This window comes from Xyrauchen texanus, chromosome 50, assembly GCF_025860055.1.
Source record: "Xyrauchen texanus isolate HMW12.3.18 chromosome 50, RBS_HiC_50CHRs, whole genome shotgun sequence".
Taxonomy (NCBI): Eukaryota; Metazoa; Chordata; class Actinopteri; order Cypriniformes; family Catostomidae; genus Xyrauchen; species Xyrauchen texanus.
Window position 1 is genome coordinate 16,546,170 of NC_068325.1, and position 22,563 is coordinate 16,568,732.

At 36.0% G+C, this 22,563-nt stretch overlaps 1 protein-coding gene across 2 annotated transcripts; it reads right to left on the reverse strand.

The window, feature by feature from the left end:
- Positions 1 to 2,941: 2,941 nt before the first annotated feature.
- On the reverse strand, positions 2,942 to 15,458 carry LOC127641123 (GTP-binding protein 1-like). 2 transcript variants are annotated; one of them, XM_052123900.1, is made up of 12 exons: positions 15,419 to 15,458; positions 15,009 to 15,192; positions 14,131 to 14,242; positions 12,277 to 12,457; positions 11,694 to 12,042; positions 11,087 to 11,210; positions 10,846 to 10,960; positions 10,554 to 10,698; positions 10,142 to 10,460; positions 8,509 to 8,687; positions 6,549 to 6,674; positions 2,942 to 4,786 (listed from the first exon to the last, which is right to left on the reverse strand). In XM_052123900.1, exons 1-12 carry the CDS (start codon positions 15,439 to 15,441, stop codon positions 4,676 to 4,678), a joined length of 1,968 nt encoding a protein of 655 aa, XP_051979860.1. In that variant the 5' UTR covers positions 15,442 to 15,458; the 3' UTR covers positions 2,942 to 4,675. The 2 variants fall into 2 exon arrangements, with proteins under 2 accessions (XP_051979860.1, XP_051979859.1); XM_052123899.1 differs by having other exon boundaries at positions 6,507 to 6,674.
- Between the last annotated feature and the right edge of the window lie 7,105 nt (positions 15,459 to 22,563).

Genomic DNA, 22,563 nt, shown 5'->3' on the forward strand with positions numbered 1-22,563 from the left:
CCCCGGGTCCCCCCACCCCCGGGGCTCATGCAGTGGATGCTTGGCGTGCACGGTGTTGACAATGGGTTCCCGTAGCGTAAGCTAGCTTACGCAATATGAGAGAACCTCTCGTAAGAGAACGAATCGGTTACCTAACGTAACCTCGGTTCTCTCTAGATGAGGGAACGAGTATTGCGTAGCCGGCCGTGCTCGCGCCACGAGCGACTTTCGCTTCATTCAATGAAAACCAGGGTTCCAGCCTACGAACTACGCTTATATGCACTCTAGCCACGGCCATTTTGGCGGGCTTTGATGCAGTAAGCGCGCGGACGCCTCTCATTGGACGCGAGTTCGCCCAAGTTCGTCTATAAGCTGCAGCAGTTGCCGCAGAGCAACCAATGAGCTCGCTAGCTAGCCCGCTCAAGGTCTGCAGTTGCTGCACTGCATTGACAAATGATACAAAATTAAGGATAATGTTTTGGCTTCAATATCTCAGAAAAGATTAATCTTTCCCGTAGCGTAAGCTAGCTTACGCAATACTCGTTCCCTCATCTAGAGAGAAACGAGGTTACGTTAGGTAACCGATGATGCGCAATTCCAGCCACAGAACCTAACGCTATTCTTGCATACCATAACGTGATGAGTGGGGAGTTTTCTAGTTATGCACTTACAGTATATCATATCTAGCATACACATCTCAATCGGTAAGCCATTTATTCAATATGTACTGTATATGATTAATATAACATGTGCAAACATGTACTAATATAAGGGAGATGTTTTACAAATATCATTGTGTTAAATATACATATTATAAAACTACCTTGTGTGAATGTTATCTATGCGTTAGAGAGGGGATACGCGAATGGATATTGAATGTTTGGAGAGGTATGCCACTTTAAAAAGTTTGGGAACCACTGCTGTAATGTGTTGAATAAAGATAAAATACAATCCCGTGAAGAATGGCGTAATCGAATTAAAAACTATGAACATATACTAAATTATTGATTTAATGTTGTTGATTCTAAGTATATACACAATTTTAATTTAGTTGAAAATATTCAAACATATCAGTATTTTAAGAGTGCAGGGAGGCCGATCATTTACAATGCTTCACGAAATTGGTCGGTATTTGGAGAGCTGTTTTGGCATGCTTTGTTGGCTGCGATTCTCTGATTGGTGGATTTTCTGCCCCAGGATCATGGGTATTGTTGTTCTTCAGCAGGGACTCCACAATTAAATGAAGTTGAAATAACATGGAAAGATGTCTCAACAGAAACATTTCATCGATTAACCTCGAAGTTCACAATAGATCGGTATTTAAAGTTTTAGAAGTTATCGTTCAAAATCGATTCTCCTAACGAGAAAATAAATGGGATTTTTACTTCCAGATTTGTACTCAACTGTTTCTCTTCCTTTGGTGATGCTAGCACAGAAAATACACACTTCAGCATTCAAATACTCTCACTATATCTATCTATGAGCTGGAGCCTTTTCGAAAATGTGTAATGTGTACTTTATGAAAAATGTATGGAGAATAAATGTGTATGAATAAGGAAGGAACAGAGCAAGAGTTTTAATATTAAAACAAATCATAATTTCTCTACCACAGCATTAAAAAAAAAAGAGGAAGAGGGGCAAAAAAATTGCAAAACAACAATCAAAGCCTTTCACAAGCTCTTTGATCAGAAGGGTTTAAAAGTGCTTACAGTCGCATCAAACACCCCAAGCGCCCTCCAAGAATTGGATACACTGAAGGACACACGGTGTGAACTGGAATTGGCTTTTTGAATAACACATTTACTACAATCTTGGCGGCGAGAGTCACGTCCATCCCCTGCGGGAGAGCAGGACATAAAGGGCTGGAAATTAAGCAAAAGTGCCGCCACGGGACTTTGTTTGACCATGTGGCTTGGTGTTCAGCTGTTACAGTCATGCCGCCACTTCAATGAGTTTCGACAAAAATTACCTAAATGCCTCTGTTTTATTGGCTAAGAGCATTTTATATCTTTTTACACAGCAGTGGGGCTGGGGACAGTAAGTAATTTGATTCGTTTATGGCGTATTTGTTCGACGCATTGGAGAGAACAACAAAAAACTAATTAAGAATGAGTGTCTGAGGGAGGATAAACCAAATGTTAACAAATAATTCCAGATCAAAAGTTTCTCAGAGGGGTTGTTGCTTCACATTATACAGACAAAAGACATAACAGTATGAATTAAACAGAATAAAAACAAAACTCTGGGAGAAAAAAATATATTTTACTACAGTAATACTATTATCCATAGTAATGTTGTAGTAACCATGACTGAAGTAACCATGTTTTTTTTTTTGGCAGAAAGCATGGTTTTAATAAAGTATTACTACAGTAATACTGTAGTATCCATAGTAAGGCATAATGGGGCAAAAGACTCTGTGGGGTAAAAGGCACCTTTGCTTAGATTTTTTCCCCAAACACTAAATAGTATCAAAAACTTCCTCAGTACTTACCTAAACACCAGTTTGTCACTATGAACTGAACATTTTTCCTTTTCCATGAGATCATTGCATGTAATGTCTAAAGGTTGATTTTGAAGCAATTTTATATAATATTTAATATATATTTTTAAAAGTTGTAAATTTTTTGTAGCTAATGAATATCAAGGAAATTCACATTTATTTGGAGACAAAGTACTTTAAAAAAAAGTGGGCTTACATTGACTGATCCATGGTTTTACTATAGTAATATTGTAGTAACCATATGTGACTGAAGAAAACATGTTTTTTGGCAGAAACCATGGTTTAGATACAATTAACAATGGTTTTACTAGCGTAATATTGTATTAACCATGGTAAATGTTGAGGTTACTATGGTTTTACTACAAATACCATGGTTAAACTATGGTAACTTTAGTAAAACCATGGTTAATTTTCAATAGGGGACATCAAAACGTTTCGTAATAACTGCATTAGCGTTTCGAGTTTTTGTGCAACTTTTATTTGGTTGAAAATGAATGATAACACAATTCCATCTTTTTTTCTTCTTTTGTACATAATGTACAGACAGTTTTGTCCTGCAAAAAATACAACCATGCACTAAAAGAAAATAAGAAACTAAAATCCAAATAAAATGCATATAAAAATCATACCTCATTCTGGCGTGCGGGGGCAGGGTCGATATTTCTGTCTGATTTTATTACCTTTCAAGTTTCCTGTTTATAATATTTTAAAAAATAATGGAATTTAAAAAACTTTATTTGGCACAACATCTACCATGTGGTCTTTACCACATTGTCCAGACTAGAATTGCACAAATCAAATGTAAAAAATAAATGTTTATTGAGGTTCAAATCTGCTTGGCTGTGTCTAGTTGAACTTAAACCTATTTCAACGTCTCTGATAGTACAGACAATCCAAAAGTTGGTTTGCATCTAACTTTCACGGCGAACAAAACAATTCAAGAACGAGAACCAATACTGACTGAACCGTCTTTAGACATGAGACCTATGAAAACTACAAACGAAAGCAATTTTTGTTATAGAATTGACTTTCAATGTAATATAAACCAGCAAAACAAATTTGGTCTATAGGGAGACTGCCAATTTGTGTGGACAAGATTTGACTAAAGTTACATTCTGCTAGTTTCATTACAACAGGGAACCTAGAACAACACAAAACGTAATCATGGGAACAATATTTCAATCAAGATTCGTATTGAACATGTTTTGAGGTGTGAACTATACTCTCACTTTGGTTTGAGTCAAAAGTTTCTAACAAAGGTCAATCTGTTAAAAAAAAACAAATCTAAAATAAATAAGAATACACAGAAGAAAAAAACGGTTTTGTGAAGAAGAGAAAATAGCAAACAGAGTTAAATGCCACTATCAGCTTAGTTTGCTTCGTTTTATCCTCACTGTAATATATGAAAAAATAGATCTCCATTGAAAAGGTGAGACCTTCTGAAAGTAATGCTTGGTCACGAAATAAAAAAGCAACACACAAGAGCCAAAAGGCACCTACTTTGTGACACTCTGAGGGACCGCTCTGATTTTGTGTGTCTAGGCAGCTACGATGCTCATTAAAATCAGGGGAGGATGAGGGGGCATGAAAGATTGACAAGCAGAACAGATTTCTCCCTTTCATCTGCGACAGCATTTGCCAAATTCAACTGGAGGACGAAAATGACGTGAGAAATAAGAAAATCGCTGAACACAAACAGGGATTCATTTGAGGGCTGCTTAATTGGGTCCTTTAGGAAACATCTTGGCTGCAAAATTGAGTTTTTTAGGGTGTTTATTACGGGATGTTAAAGGGATAGTTCACAAAACAATAACAAAAAATAATACAGGTTTCATTAGGGTGATTATACAGCAAGAGAACAAGCTTCTCAGTGAAGAAACACAAGAAATGCTTGTCAGTCGGGGTTTTGGCACTAGTACGTATGACAGCGGAGATTAACATTTCTAATTAGCATGTGTAGGGAGAGAAATTGCTCAGTCCAGATTCATGTGTGGGTTTTATGATAGTGAGAGCAAAAACAAATCAGAGGACAGGAAAAAAAGGAGGGAAAAAGAAAGTTAAGGTAAACAAAAAGCTTTGCTGCCCTCTGGTGGTCGCTTTCAAAAGTTCAGGGCAGACGGATGACCAATATTGGTGGCAGAGAGCGAGAAGAGAATTCAAGGCAGATTATGGAGGATGAGCATGAGGGGCGTTCGCTCAGTTGTCGCCCACTCCAGCAGCTGATGTCGTCCCAGTGGCGGTGCTTACAGCTGGTTTGCCTTTGTGCCGTTGACCACCACGCCGTCTACCACTCGCTCCAGACTTTGACTGAAAGAGACCATTAAATGTTTAGATATCTTCATCATTGCTGTATTTTTCCATTCTTGTACTAAAAACAACCTAGACACGGTGCATAAAATAGAACGTATCTGACTTGAGACACACTTTTTAAAAGTTGTCTTTTATTTTTACTTGACGCAGTGTCTAAAATACACAGTTGTCGTGGATTTTTCTCTTCTAAAATACGCATAACCCCCGGCTGAAGTATATTTAAGAGCCATTTGACCGAATGTGCTCTTCCGCTAAAATATCCAGATGCAGAGCACATAACAGAACACACGTGTCTCGAGACACGCTTTTAGTAGTTGACGTTCTTTTTTTAACTTGACACAACTTCTAAAATACGTGGCTCTTCTTCGCAAGATGCAAAAAACTTTCTTAGGAGCCGTTCAGAACGAACGCACTCTTGCGCTAAAAAAGCTAGATGCTGCAAAGCGCACATAACAGGAAGTGTGTCAAGACAGTTTTAGAAGTTTATGTTTATTTTACTTGACCCAGCATCTAAAATATGCATCGCTAGGCTGCTAAAAATATTTTTAACAGCCGTTCAGACCGAACATGCTCTTGTGCTAAAAAGCTAGATGCGGCACAGCACACATAACATATCGCAAGTGTTTCGAGACGTGGTTTTAAAATTTGACGTTCTTTTTTTTAACTTGAAACAACATCTAAAATATGCTGCGCCCCTGCATGAGATGCTAAATAATATTTTTATGAGTCATTCAGACTGAACACATTACTGCGTTAAAAAAGCTAGATGCAGAACAGCAAGATGCTAAATAATATTCTTAGAGGGCGTTCAGATTGAACGCGTTCTTGCAAAAAAATTATTTATAAAAAGCAGCTACATGCAACACATAACAGAATGCAGGTGACTCGAGATTCACTTTTAAAAGCTTTTTTGTATTTGACACAGTATCTAAAATAAACATTGCCCCTGCATGAGATGCTGAAAATTATTATTAGGAGCCGTTCAGATGGAACGCATTCATGCGCTAATAAAAGCTAGATGCTGCGCAACGCATAAAACAGAACGCATGTGTCTCGAGAAACGCTTTTAGTAGTTGACTGTGACGAGGAGGAGGGCGGGGCAGGGCCGGGCCGTGACATGGCAGATCGGGAGCAAGAGAGACACATGGCAGCTGCATGTGGCTCTCTCTCTCCCAAACTGCCGCGTTCTGCAGCATTTATCCCTCTCCTTGGCTGCTTAGTCCGATTGGGGGCCAGGCGTGTGTAGTCACGGCCCAGCCCCGCCCTCCTCCTCATCACACTGACTTTATTTTTTATTTGACACAACGTCTAAAATATGTGGCGCTCCTAAAGCAAGATGCTAAGTATTACATTAAGGCACATATTGACTAATAATTTTTTAGTCATGAAAGTAATGCTCTTCATGCCTTTGTGATTTCCACTATAGTGAATAGGCTTAAAAACCCAGTTACCTTCGCTACACTACTTTATACATCCTTTTTTCTTAGTTTTTTTTGTTTGTTTAGCAATTAGGCTAAAGAGAAAGAAATGAAGAGAAAGAAAGAATAATTAATTTTAGGAGGATTTTGGATTAATAGGATATGAGGCTTTGACCCAAACATGTGCTTGACAAGTTTGTTAGATGACAAAGTCATCTGTATATATATATATATATATCTGATGCTAACTGATCTGGAAATATATTTGATTTTCATAGCTACATATAAAAAGTTCTGACATCAAACAAATTGTTGTTGAGAATTCTGGCTCTTCCTCTCACCGGTTGTCCTGTTTGAGGGCTTCCTCCCATCTGTGCAGCATTCTCGCTGGCTGCCAAAGAGCCCTCCACCTGTGATGAAGCTTTCTTGGTAGACTGCATCTTGGCCTGAGGCTTGGTTTGAAGCAGCTGTCAAACATACAAAACAAAACAGAGAAGTTTCACGATAAAGTACATTGGCAGATTTCAAGAATCAAACATATAAGCCCCACACTTAGAGAAAAAGATAAGCAAATATCTCTGTTTATATTAAAACTTCAATCATACATGTTTCAAAATCCTAGTCATATATCTATATCTATATCTATATATATATAGCAAAACATTATTCAGAATCAAAAGAAAATAAATATAAAATACAATTTTGCCATTTTTGGGAAATAATAATAAAAACATCTAATTCTCTTAAAGGTAATGCAAAAAATAAAAAATATTATTTAAAATCTAAATGTACTATAATTTAAGTAAAATTAATAAATTAAAAACTTAATGTTTTATTACAGTCATTTTAACATAATTAAGTCAAGAATTGCTAAGAATACTGGAAATGCCCCAAAAAAGAAATAAAAAAATAATCAAATTAAAATACAATTTATATATATATATATATATAGTATATATATAGTAATAGTAGCATGGTCTCTTTAACTTGATTCAAACAGGATATTCTTTTTTATATCTATTTTTTCCATTGTGACATTATTTTCATGACAATTAAGCACATTCCCCCCTAAATTCTAATTAAGAAAAATAAATAAAAATACAATTGGGAAATGCAGGAAATGCAAAAAAAAAAAAAAAAAAAAAAAAAGAAAAAAGAAATAAAATACATTATTTAAAATATAACTTTAAGTTAAATTAATAATCAACTATTAAGTAAAATTGTAATTTATACAACATAGTAGTAATTTAAACTGATTTAAATACAATTATTTATTTTTTTACAGTCATTTTTAATAAATATAATACAAAAATTACAGCAATGAAAATTAACATAAAAAGTATTGGAAATAATAAATAATAATAAATAATAAAGAAAAACAGAATTAGTTGGAAAATTGTCATGAAAATCATATCATGATGCAAAAACAATTAGGCAAGGGCTATTTGCACCAAATGTAAATAGCAACAAAAGTGCATAAATTGTTAGATGCTAATTGCACCCCTAATTATATACAAATACAGTATAGTGGTATCACTGAAGCGTGTTAATTGTATTTATTTATTGAGTCCCACAGACATCTTACACCAACCCCTACCCCTAAACCTAACTTTCCCTTACAAATTAAAATTCCCTTCCCTTAACAATTAACCGTGGTTTTACTACAGTAACCATAGTATCACTTTGGCATTTTGTAGTAAAATCATAACCACAAAATTAAACATGGTTACTATATTGACACCATATTACTGTAGTAATAACATGGTTACTTAATTGCATTAAAACAATGGCTTCTGCAAAATCATGGTTACTACAATATTACTATAGTAAGACTATAATCCTAGTGAGAAAATCAACATTTATATACATTTTTATAAGTAGTATTAAAGGAAATATTAAAAGTGGAGACAGCAAACTGGATGGGGAAAAGCGGGACAAAAGGCGGAATCGAACCCGGGTCATCCGCACGAAAAAACATCCACACCGTTGTTACAACCCATGCCACTGTAATGACACAAGTGGTTCAGTTTGTCTTTAATTTCAGTGTTTTCACCGGCCTACTGGAGTGCAAATATCCTTGCTGTGTGGCAGGTGATATTTACACCTAGTGCAATAAGCCACTCCGAAACTCTTAATGGTCCCTCAAATAGGATTAATTGTCTTTGTTAATATAATGTCTTATTTCTTTCTTTTGATTTTGGTTAAATTGACATTTTCTTGACTGTGTGAGATTCACGCAGTTCAACATCTTTTGAATTTGTTTTGAACTCTTTTCATGAGAAAGGCCATTTGACCTCTGACCTTAGTGATGGTGCCCACAGCCTTGGTCCTGCCCTCCCTGAAGACGAGTCTCTGCTCCAAGTGAAGGTACTCAGGGGTCTTAATAAAACGAAAGTGCACAGTGGCTTTGTCGCCCGTCCGTAAACAGTCTTTGTTCATGCCGATTATGGTGGCGGTCTGTCTGATACTGCCACAGTGAACTATGACAGAGGAAGTGACAGAATGCAGAAAGATTCAGTTGTGCACAATGAGAATGCCAAATAAGCATAGACCAGTTCATAAATACTACGTAGGAGTGTAGAATATATCGGTAACTGACATTATTACTTTTATTCTTTTCGAAAAGTCAAATATTAGAAGCAAATAATAGCATGTCCTGTTTTTTCCCAAATTCAAACAGGATATTCTTTTTTATATTTCAAAACTACTAAACAATTATCCATTATTTGATACATGATAATGCTCTGATACACAATTGTACATCCTCAGTAATATCCTCAGTATCCAGCAAAGTTTCTATATCTAAAAAATATACAAATATTATTAAAGATATATAAGTGTTAGTTCACCCAAAAAATTAAAATTCAGTCATTGTTTACTCACCCCTGCCCTGTTATAACACAAAGGGTGAATTTGCAATGCCGAAAATAGAAAACAAGCAATCGATAGAATCTACCGTCACTCATCACAAAAATATACCTTTTATCCCGTGTCTTTGGTGCCAGTTTAGGACATGGTATGACTGTGGCTGTAGCATCCTCATTGTTTCTCTTTGATTTCCAAGTACTCAGTTTAAAAAAATAAGGCTGGGCATAGAAATGCATCAATTCTTCGATTACAAACTCTTCAGACATGTTTAGTATGTTATGTTCTCTGTAGCAGCTGTGTTGTGTCCTGTTGTCGCTTTAACTGTGGAGAACCTGTTTTTAGATAAACAAATTTTTCCGCTTGAACGCCCCAATGTGGCGAGGGGGCCGCGTGAACTGTTGCTCTTATGCCCTATCATTAACGCGCACAGGAGATCAACCGTCAGTGAACATTTTCTCTAAATAATACATTTGATTTCGGTTTGATTCGCACCAAATATTGTCATATGCTTTCATAACAATCATGATTCTCTTGGAATAATTTACTGTTAATTTTTTTTACTAAAGTAAATAAAAATAAATTTCCAATTCAAACAGTATTTACTTTTTTATTTAAAACGTACTTAATGATTATTCACTTTTTGTACATGATAATGTTTTGAAACCCAATTTAACTAGACATTTTTTATGTGTGTATACAATTTGTTGACCAAAAAAAAAGACAATTTCGCATAAAAACAAAATTCAAAACATCATAGACCCTATCATATTGATTATACCAGAATTTTTTTTTTTTTTGCCATGATCAGTATCTGCAAAAATGTCTAGGTACATACTTAATAGATCTTTATTAAAAATATGCCCTAAAAAGTTAATGTTTATTTTTAGGTACATATTCCAGAGAAGTTTATCTTACCGTTACCATCACAAACCTCAGTTTTCTATTCTAAAAATCTAAAACCTCATTTGGATACCTTTTACAGAACCAGAAAGAGGCGTTTAAACCTTCAATAGATACTGTTTTAACAAGAAACAACTACTGTATCACATTTGTCTCCTCTGCTCACCCATAGCTTGGTATCTCGGCGCTATCGTAGTCGGATGGTGCAGCACCAGAATCTCAGCCTCAAACTCCCAGCATGCCAATGGATTGAGACGGGGTGACACCATCACCATCCCCTTCCTAATAGACGAACGCTTGATCTTCTTCAGTGCGAACGAGGCCGTCTGCCCACCACGCACTTCTTTCACAGGCATTCGCTTGCGGTGGATGGATTTGACCATGATGGGGATGAAAGCACCCAGAGGATCGGGACCGAGGAGCAGCGTGTCGTTAAGGCATATTAATCCACGTAAAGTAGTCCCAGATACGATAGTGCCTACACCCTGAGAACCATTATGAGAGGTTGAAATGATTTTTGGAAAGATAGAATTTAAATTAACAGGTCCATAACATTTGAACGTAAGTGTTTGTCTTACAGGTACTGAATATGTTTCATCAATCTGAAATTCTGGAGGTTCGTCATCTTTAAACGTTGTTCTGGAGGACAGCAGATTCAAGAACATTTTCAACAGGTCCATGTTTTCACCTGTTACATTAGAGATCTGGAAAATTGGGCACATCCTTCACAAACACACAGACAAAATTCTTTGTTTAAGCAGCAAAAACATCTCTCAATATAACTCCAAATGTTCTGGGGTTAGTTTTACGCCAACACAAAGCACATATTATACGTTTCTCTTTCATGTACAGAGAATTAGGTGAAATTACCGCTCTGAACTAAAGTTTGAGGCTGTAATGATGACATCATCTTTGCTTTGTACCAAAACTGGAATTTTTCTGCATCCCGGAGACTTGAGTAACCTCTGTAATAACGTTAATGTCTCTGTAACACACACACAAGCAAACCAAAATAAAAATGGCAATACTGCTGTGCAGGACTGATATTTCACATTAAAATTGTGAATTGTTCAAGCAATTGTTGTAAGCAGAATGAAGGGCTTTACGTTACCTTGTAAGATGTTAGCTGGACACATGTCTATCTTAGTGACGACTACAAAGACAGGAACGTTGAGGGCCAGAGCGAGACCCAGGTGCTCTTTGGTCATGCCAACGATTCCTGCATTACTGCCCACCTTCACAACAAAGAGTGAATAGAGTGGATCAGAGTGCATAAACAAAATAACCTTAAACATCAATGTTTTGCTAAAATGTTTGCTTCGAGCAAAATCAGTGCAAACGGTTACGTTCTAAAAAATATAAATTCCAGAAGAAAAAAATAATAATTAAAAAAAAAATATATATATATATATATATATATATATATATATGAAAAATAATAATAATAATATATAAAATCAATATGGACCAGAATTTCTATAATTTATGAATATTTGAAAAATATTGGAATGTATTTTTTTGTATTTCATTTTATTGAGAAATTTGTTCATTGCAATTTATATGACTGTGAAAAAATACTTCAAAATGGCCGTGCATTACTTTAATAATTTTAAAAAGTTTTATATAGTATTGTGTCCACCTTATTCCTCCCCCAGCCATCCCTCAACGCTCGGCCACTAATTTTTTGTTTATATTGTCCACCCCTGCTTCCCTCTCACCATAAGCATGCAGAAGTCTGGTAGGTGCCCAGTCATGCCGAACACAGTGGTCTTCAGGTATTTCTCATGCCCTGCCAGATCAATAAAGGTGATCACTTTTGATGACCTCTCACAGATCTTGGTCCAGTCCAGACTGCCCCCGTGACTATCCGGTTTGTTGACCACCTGCCCATCCTGGTCGAAGCCCAGAATGTCATTTCCGACACTGCTGGTGCGACCGCTCTCCATCTCGTGTTTGTGTCGGAAGAGCTTTTGTCTTGCGAATCCACGACCGTTGTCGAGTTCACCATGAGTAAGGACACCCAAGAGTGTACTTTTACCAGCATCTACGTTACCAACAACCGCCACTCTGACAATGAATAAGAAGCAAGACGAAATAAGAAGAATGTAGCTATTAAAGCAATAATTCAATAACGTCAAATCTGGTTAAATAGCATAGACATGTGAACTACTGCCCCCTTGAGTACTCAGGTTTATTACCACCACAGCAACACGAGACTGTGCGTTAAGTATATTCAGGTCTGCATTTGCGTAAAGTATGTTTCTGGCCTTATACATCCATAATCACAAACATTTCTCTAACCTAACTTCCAGGAAGTCGGCTTCTCCCACTCGGCGCCGGATAAGGTAATCCCGGACTCGTCCCTCCGTTTCCGCTCTCTCTCGCAGGAGAATCAGATCAGCGTCTGCCTGTTCACATAGCGACCGCACCGTAGCAACAGCTGCTTCCATATCCCTCTCATCCAGACCATAATCACCACCATCTGAGAAAGAGACACAAAAACATTCATCAGCACTCTAAATAGCCAATTTACATCTAGATCAATTTCCGAAGTGAACCGTTTAGCTAAGAAAAGCAATTAGGCTGCTCTCTGATCAGTCAAATAATCAAAGACGTGACACGATTACAATTTTTTTTATACCATTTATAAAATGCAAAAATTGTTTAAAAAGCCAACAAAACAAAAGAAACAAATTAGAGGTCGACTGATAGTGGATTTTGCTGATAACGATAACAAAGATGGTGGAAAAGGCCGATACCGATTAATCGGCCGATAGTTTTTAAAATGGATTCATAGAATGTTACAACATTTCCTTGGACAGCACAGACATAGAGGTTAGAGTACAAAATTAATCAAATCCAAGATGTAATTTATTTTTCAAAACAAAATCCCAATAATAATCAGGAAAAAAAGAAGATTGGGCGCATAATGTGGGACTTTTAACCCTAAACAAGCCTGAAACTCTCTTATTTTATTTTTACTGTAATTTTGAAATGACAGAGATTTGGCTCCATTAAAATGCTCTATTTTAATATTTACCAAATTAAGCAACAATATATGAAGTTGGAAACACGATGTATCTGTTGATGAGGGACATTTCCATATAGTCTAGTTTTTTGGCATATCCCCTCGTTTCAATTTTAAAAACATAATTATCAAAGGAACTACCTAAAGGAAAAACTATTGGCAACTATCGGCATAGATTTTTGCTAAAATCGATATTTCTAAAAAGCAACAATCGGCACCGATTTATTGGTAAAACCGGTATATCGGTCTACCTCCTAAAACAAATGACAGATGAACAAGAGTAGGGGTGTCAAAATTGGTTATGACCTAGTCAACCAAACCACATCAACACATGACCTATGACTCAGGAGTTCACTGCGGTCAGACATTATAAAGCAAGGGTTATAGCAAGATAAGATAATAATGTTCTCTCATTAGTGCCAGGACAAATTGAACATTTAAGTGAAATGACTAAAACAGAATGTCCAAAATATTACACCAGTGCATTGTGAAAGAGTTGATTCTGATTGGTTGATATACACTCACTGAGCACTTTGTAAGGAACACTATGGTCCTAATAAAGTGCCCTATGTGGTCTTCTGCTGTTGTAACACATCCGCCTCAAGGTTCGACATGTCGTGCATGCTGAGACGCTCCTCTGCTCACTACAATTGTACAGAGCGGTTATCTGAGTTACCATAACTTTAATGTCAGCTCAAACTAGTCTGGCCATTCTCCATTGACCTCTCTCATCAACAAGGTGGAACTGCCGCTCACTGGATGTTTTTGGCACCATTCTGAGTAAATTCTAGAAACTGTTGTGTGTGAAATTCACAAGAATCAACAGTTACAGAAATACTCAAACCAGCCCATCTGGCACCAACAATCAAGCCTCGGTCAAAATCATTGAGATCACATTTTTCCCCATTCTGATGGTTGATATGAACTTTAACTGAAGCTCCTGGCCCATATCTGCATGATTATATGCATTGCAATGCTGCCACACGATTGGCTGATTAGATAATTGCATGAATAAGAAGGTGTGCAGGTCTAATTAAGTGCTCAGTGCGTGTATGTTTCAAGTGTGTTGACATAACAAAAAATAAGATTAAAATGCACATTACACTGGATGACAATTTATGTCTCACCTGTCCCCATTCCGACCACATAGATGGTCTCTCCACAGCCTTCTGCAATTCGTTCTCGTAGCTGCTTGAGTAAACATTCATACTGTTCTCCAGTAGGGCTTACCAGTGCCAGCTGACAACAAATAACAGAAATTATCATTCAATTGTTAATTTACACAGTGGAGAAATCCAAAGGACTATAACATAACACCCCATATGTATGTTGAGGTTATTTGTTTTATTATTAAACCTGAGGCATATTGAAAATAGTTACTATATGTTAAAATGCCTAATTCTTGATATGCATTCCATAAATGTCGCCTAAAAGTTACACTTAAAAATATATGTAGGACAATGCATAAAAAATACAATATCAAACCAAGCAGCAGGAATGATGCTAGGCCTTTTTCCACAGAATTTACTTGCCAACTAAAGTCTGAGACACTTTTTTGTGATTACTTCTAACTGAAATAACAGTCATACATTTGTAAGTGTGGCATGAGCGTGCAAATACTTTTTGGGAGCAAATAGCTACTGAGTAGCTACTCAGAAATCAGTGCTAAACTTAAATCTTTAAACATTTAGAGACACTCAAACTTAGTGTTTTTATATTGCACATCAAAACGTGCATGCAGTTTTTAAATATGGCTTTAAAAATTCACCATATCATAGTTAATGTTCCAGTTGCATTGTATTGCATTTAATTTAAGAGTAAACAGTGCTGATATGCCAGCTGGCACAGACATGCCTGCAGCCAACGTGTCACTCATGCAACCAACTGCCATACAAATAAAAAGTTCCCAAAAGCCTTTAAACGTAGTTAGTTTATTAAATAAACATTTGCAATGTTTTGTGCACATAAAGAAGCGTTAAAACCAGCTGACAGGCCTGGGATCCACCTTGCTGGTGAGGTCTAAGCGATCCTCGGCGTCTCCATTCTGGTTCTCGCCGGTCTCACTGCTCTCAGTGCCGGCCAGATCCTCCGCGCAGCCCGGGTCAGGCGCGAACATACATGTCGGCACTACCGACTCCCCCGCCGGGCTCAAGGTAAACTCCGTCGCCTCCATGTGCACCAGCCTGTGCCTAGAAAGAGATCCAATTCAATGTTTCACGTCTGGTCTGAAACTATTGTTTCGATCAAGTTTATAACTTCATTACAGAACTTCACATGTAATATGTTTTCTTGCGGAGAGATTGTCTATGAATATATGGAATATTTGAACACACATCGCCACATGGCACTTTGTAAAAAAAAAAAAAAAAAACACACAGCTGTAATACAATTCGAATTTAAATGATCGAAACGTACCCGTCTAAACGTTTGTGAGCCATATGGGCCACTGGGGAGATATGCCTACTCATGAATAATTCATTAAAACCAGCGGGCAAAGTTCTGATATTGCAGTCTAGGAAAATATGGATCGGTTTAGTACAGTTTTTGCTACATGGTAGTTTTTAAAAAGACAAACATTATAGTCAGCAGAACAAATATATTTATTTTATTGCAACGTACTAGTATAAAAACATGCTCTAGACTAGATGTAGGTCTCTAGGGAGATACTCCTACTCATGAATAATTAATGAACCCTAGATTCAAATCTGAAGAGTCCTTCTAAACTTCAAAGTTTTTAAATTGCATAGTCTAGGAAAGTTGGGATCGGTTTAATACTTATTGCCACATCGTACAGTACTTTAAAGTCCCAGTCGGTGTTTGCAGTACACTTGCATTTTTAGTACGAGCAGTAAGGGACCTCCGTCGAGACCCGCCTACTAATGAATAATTAAGCAACAGGCAAGTCTGAACATGTCCTTTTAAACTTTAACGTTCTTAAATTTAAATGTATAATATGATTGTGATTGTAACTATCTATTCGGATTGATATAAAATGAAACGAGGCAACATAATATGTATGTATGTACGTGTGTGTGTGTGTGTATATATATATATATATATATATATATATATATATATATATATATATATATATATATATATATATATATATATATAAGCACACTATACATTTGAAAAGAAAGCACATAAAACGTACTAAACAGTGGGTAGCATAAACATATGGCGACTGAAAAGGGCATCTGCCAGTGTAAAAGAAGTAAACACCAGATAGCAGAGTTCTGTCATGCATTGTTTGTCTTTTTTAACTAATATAATATATTTTAATATAATTAACTGATTTTATTTTAGAAAATGTGGCTATTGGAAAGCAAGTATGTATAGCTATAGGCCAGAGATCTCTAAATGGGGCCAGAATCTCCAAAAGAGGGCGGGGTTACCCCAAAGGAGTGGGGGGGTACTCCACAAATAGGTTGCACCAACTCCAAAAAGGGGCGTCACTTGCACACAAGGTTATGGGCTCTTTGCTTGAGGTTGGGAGCTCCCGCCCCTTTTTTGGAGCGCTCCTTCTCCTGAAAAGGGCCACTGCGTGTGTAAAAGAAGTAAACACCAGATGGCAGTGTTCTGTCATGCATTTTTATATTTTTTTTGGTCTCTTTTAATTAATATAATATAATATAATTTGATATACTGATTAAATTGTAGAAAAATCAATAAACTAATATAATTTTTTTTATCAGGGATTTCTATATTAGTTGTAATATAATTAGTTTTATTTAAATACACAACAAAAAGCTCAAAAGTCCTGTAAACATGTATGTAATACATATTTTTCATTTATATATATAAATGTAAAAAATAGCTACCTTGGTGTCAGTTTCTTTTGCCAGTATTTAATGGTTGCCTTTCATTGCACTCAGATATAACATACGGTGAGCTGCCAAGCTTGTTAAATTAAGAAAACCAGCAAAAAAAATCTACCTGAAACATATCTGTTTGCTCCAGCACATTGACGATATTTGTAAAATTACCTGTTACCTTAGCATCTTTGTTCTAAAGCCAAGTTTTTCATTGTAGTACACCAACTAACTGTGTTAATTTGTACAGCAAACCACATAGATTTCTGCTTTATACTTTACTGCTGCTGCGTTACAGATGTCTGGAAGTGTCTGGCACCCCTTTCCGGCAAACTCTTTATTTCAGCCAGCAAAATGAAGTGTAAATTGGTTTCATGAGTTTATTTTTACTGTGTGGTACACAAGGTTGGTATTTGATGTAATTTGTGTTTGCAGGTATGCAGTAATATAGAACAAGAGAGTGAAACTTACACAGCAACAGTTCCCAAGAAAGAACTCAAATAGGAATGCTTGTATACTGCTAACTGCATTCTTCACAGTATACACTGCATGCTGCCTACTTAAAAATAGTAATCAAACAGTATGAATTATGCACTGTTAAATGTTTCAAACTGCTTCAAAAATCGGAGCCCCTAACCATTTTAACGTGTGTGGAAATGACGCCCCCTTTTCTAGATGGCACAACCTTCTTTTGGAGTAACCCCGCCCTTTTCGAAATAACCCCGCCCACTTTGGGAAATTCCGAGCCCATTTGGAGATCTCCGGCCTGCAGTTATACCGACTATTTGGCTAAGATTGGATGTTTTAGTCAGTGAATGATGGTGAATTGCAATAGGTGGCAGCATTGCACAGAAAACTTAACTGAACTACATGTCAAACAGACAGAATATAAGCATTACGTCATTATATTTTGACAGCAGGGTGATAGCAAACCATTCCTGTAGCTTACAAATTACATAAACAAATAATCAAATAAGATAAATATTAATAGATAAATCTATTTCTAGAAAATTAAATATTTGTTTTGCATAATTAAACTTTTATTTATTCTGTAAATAGATAAATAATTTAATGGATAGGTATATATCCAAATATTTAAATTATAATTTTTCAAAAATAAAGTTAATTTTAAGTTAAATTAAATAGACATATAAATATTTTTATATACAGTATATATTGCTTTTATGGAGTAAATGTATGACTTTGTTATTATTTTATTATCTATTGTATTAAATATATTCTTGCATATAAAATATTAATAGATAAATACTTTCTTAATGTTGCAAATACATATTTCTAAATAATTGAATATTCATTTGGAATAAAAAGCTTTCATTTATTCAATAATATATAACTGATTTCTAAATATTGAAATAATAGTTTTACTACAACATTTTTTGTATATAATTAAATAATAGTTATAGTTAGTCATCATTTATGCAGTTGTAGAAAGGGGGTCCAATTCTCTTCAGCCTTTCAATAATGGTCCCTGAGCTCGTTTTAATTATTTACAGAGTGTTCCAGAGCTTTTACCCCCATGCATGTGGTAAAAGAAGACATCATGACCTTAGTATGTCTCTGTCATTTTGAGTGAGTGAGTGAGTGAGTGAGAGAGAGAGAGAGAGAGAGAGAGATGAAATTATACAGAAAAAGACTGCTGTAGTGTCACCAGTGGTAGTAATCCTTCTGGAAAATGACTGTCCTCTCCTCTCCTTTTGTTCTCCCTCAGAAACATCTCTTATATGCAGCTTGATTAAAATTCTGGGGCTTGTGGAGTCACAGGCCAGTCGAGAGCTGTGGCCAATTAGGGACTGAGGAAACCAGGAGTCTGTATGATTGAGCTTCGGGAGAAGTATGGGAGTTTTTTCCACAGGACTCCACAGGGAGAGATCACTCAAACACAGCTGAGTGACATATTCTGACGTTCACAGGATGTCCATATAGGTCCTGTCTTGTTTCTAATGGCCAAAAGCCAGACAGAGAGAATTTGTAGTTAGCTAGTATATATATAAAAAAAAAATGATTTAAAAAATTGCACTTACCAAGAGAGATTCCTAGCTGATTAAATATTGTTTAAAGAGTACATCCAGAAAACAAATCACTATGGACATTTCCATGAGTTTTCAACTATTATTATTATTATTATTATTATTTTACCTGTATTCATTTCCATGATTAATTTAACTTAACTGTTAACTGTGAAAATGCTGTATTCCATTGTATTACTTTTCAATTTAGATGGAGAACTTCTGTCTTTGTGGCACACAATTTGATTGACGTTCTGTAGATGGCAGTAAAACACTCCCTTACGAGTGTTAGACTCTAAATTACGATTATACTGTATGTTCATGTCATTTCTATCTCTCACATTTAACTGCATTTATGATAACTGGGTAATAAATACACTCTCTCTGTCTCACAGTATATTCAGAAACAAAGATTTTGAAGGTTGCGGTTACTTTGCCTCAGCACATCCATTTGGGTTCCTTGTGCAATATGGAGAAAGGCTGCTTTGAGGACAACGGCATTATCTGAATGTGTCCGAAAATGACTTTGAAAATAGAAAATATATGGTTTTAGCACATTCTTGGGGAGTTAAGGACACTTTCGCAGATAGGTTGAACAGACAAAACAGTACAAATAAAGAGAATGATAAAAACAAAGTGTTTATTTGAATGTGTTATGATTTTATATCGATTTAAAGACAAGGTCAAGTCAAGTCGTTCAACCATATACAGTTAGTACAGTACACAGCGAAATGAGACAACGTTCCTCCAGGTCCATGGTGCGTAGATTCAGCTTGAACGTTGGGGGGTTGCAGCGTGAATCGTTTACATATTTCCATTGATCACGGAATAATGGGTGGGGGTAGGGGTGGGTTGTACTTGCTTGTTTTGATTATTGGGGGGGTTACCACACCCCATCCCCTCCTGGAATCTACGCCCAATATACGTGATACTGTATATTTCTGTAGCACTATTTTTTCTATGTTAAAATTCGTTCTTGTATCTATGGAAGCCATGGTCCCACCTCAGAATAAAACACAATCTAAAATATTAGAACTCGTAATTGTAAATTTATATCTTGCAAGAAAATGTGACTTTATTTCTTTCAATTGTGACATTATTTCTCATTCTAATTACAAGTTTACATCTTACAATTGTGACTTTATATCAGAATTTCAAATGTATTCCTTGCAATATTGTCTTTAACTCCCAATTTTGACTTTATACCATAATTTCTTATTTATACCTCGCAATTGCGACTTTATATCTTGCAATTGAATCAGAATGAGAATGATATTTATTGCCAAGTGTTCTCACATACACAAGGATTTTTCTTTGTTTTGCTTTTGGTGATGGGAGAAACAAGTGCACAGTTTAATTGTTCATGAGGAAAATGGCCTGAGGGTAAAAACTGTTCCTGTGCCTGGATGTCCTGGCGCTCAGTGCTCTGTAGCGCCGGCCAGAGGGCAACAGTTCAAAGTTGAAAACAGGGAGTAAGTAGGGTGTAGTGTGGTGTCCATAGTGACATTTTCTCACTCTGGAGACATACAGGTCTTGGAGGATGGGTAGGGGGTCACCAATAATCCTATCAGCAGTCCTGACTGTCTGTTGGAGTTTCCTTCTGTCTGATTTGGTGGCTAAACCAAACCAGACAGTTATAGATGTACACAGGACAGACTCAATGACGGCAGAGTAAAACTGTGTCAGCAGCTCCTGTGGCAGTTTGAACTTCCTCAGCTGGCAAAGGAAGTTCAACCTCTGCTGAGCCTTCTTCACAATGGAGTCTATGTGGGTGTCCCACTTCAGGTCCTGTGAGATGGTACAGCCTAGGAACCTGAATGACTCCACTGCTGCCACAGTGCTGTTCAGGATGGTGAGGGTGGGGGGATTATTCCTGAAGTTCACTATCATCTCCACTCTTTTGAGCGTGTTCAGCTCAATGTTGTTGTGACTGCACCAGACAGCCTGCTGATTAACCTCCCGTCTGTATGCAGACTCGTCACCGTTGCGGATGATTGTGAGTATTTCTTGCAATTGCGACTTCATTTCTCAGAATTGCAAGTTAATATTTCACAATTGTGAGTTTTTATCGCAATTTCGAATTATATCTCACAATTGTGACTTTATATGGTCATTTCAAATGTATACTTTGCAATTTCCACTTCATATCTCGTAAATACAAATGTATATCTTGCAACTGTGAATTTGCATCTTGCAGTTGTGACTATTTCTTACAATTGTGACTTTATATCTCACAATTGTGACATTATACAGTAATTTCGAATTTATGTTTCGCAATTGTGACCATTTGTTGCAATTTCTTGCAATTGCGAATTTATATTCCACAATTGCAAGTTTATATCGCAATTGTGAATTTATACCGTAATTTCAAATTTATACCTCGTAATTGCGAATTTATATCTTGTAACTGCGAACTTATATCTTGCAATTGTGACATATTTCACAATTGTGACTTTATACTGTAATTTCAAATTGATATCTTGCAATTTCAAATGTATTTCTTCTTGCTATTGTGAGTTTATATCTCACAATTGTAACTTTATACTGTAATTTCACAGGTATACCTCACAATTGCGCTTTATATCTCAGAATTGCAAATGTATATTTTGCAGTTGTGACTTTATATTGCAAATTTGTATTTATATCTCACAATCGTGATTTTTTTTTTTGCAGTTTCTAATTTATATCTCGCAATTGCGAATTTATATCTTGCAATTATGACTGTTTCTTAGAATTTGTAAGTTTGTATCTCAGAATTGAAACTTTACTCTATATCTCACACTTTCAAATTTATATCTCCAAATTGTACATTTATATCTTGCAATTATAACTATTACTTGCAATTGCAAGCTTATATATTGCAGTCGTGACTTTATATCTCACAATTGCAATTTTATTTCTCTTTATTTTGTTATCTTTTTTTTATTTTAAGTATGAGTATTACAGCAAAACTGCAGTCATTTCCTGAGTGTTGTTTACATGTTTAGCAGCTCCATGTATTGTCTTAATGAACCAAAAACATTGCAATGTGCAATTCAGGTCCAAAACCTGTAATGTTAAGTCTATCAAAATCACAAAACCTCCTCATGAAACAAGGTTTATTTCAAATTCGTTTCTTGCAAAAAGAGTCACATGGCAACTGGGCAATGATATTTATTCAACTGTGTTGCTTAAAATGTTTTGAAATGCTTTAAATATCAGAAATGGCTTAAAAATAAAGTCAAATATTTACACCCCTAAAATCTCATGAATTACAGATATTTTCACACAGCATAAGATATGCTGACGTGCACAAACTAAATATTTTGCACATTTCATGGTGCCAAGGACACATGCTTAGATTTGAGGACAAACATGACAAATTTGCTTTAAACCATGAGTTTATTGCATCATTACATGTCTACTGGCGAGGAAATCTCTCTTTCAAGTAGAAGTAACGAAGACATCCTGTTTAAAAGGCAGCAGATTTGGCCTTCTTTTCTATAAGCATTATGGTGTATGAAAACCAAAAATCAATCACTGTATTATGTGTACTTTTTGTTCCATATAATAAATAAAAAAAAGGCATCAGAAACCCTTGCCAGATTAACTGGATGCCAGAAACATGTTCCTGAATCAAATTTATAGAATTAGATTTAATTTAATTGCATTAGCTTTTGTTTCTCTTGTCCCTACTGATCCTTAAATGGAAATAAAGCAACAGGCAAGATCTCGCAGT

Coding starts and splice junctions, on each gene's coding strand:
- LOC127641123 (XM_052123899.1), bottom strand. CDS start 15,441: ATGGCTCACAAACGTTTAGACGG. Junction 10,461..10,553: donor ATGAAACATATTCAGTACCT/GTAAGACAAACA, acceptor AATGGTTCTCAG/GGTGTAGGCACTATCGTATC. Junction 6,675..8,508: donor CTGTGGGCACCATCACTAAG/GTCAGAGGTCAA, acceptor TATGTTTGACAG/CTGCTTCAAACCAAGCCTCA.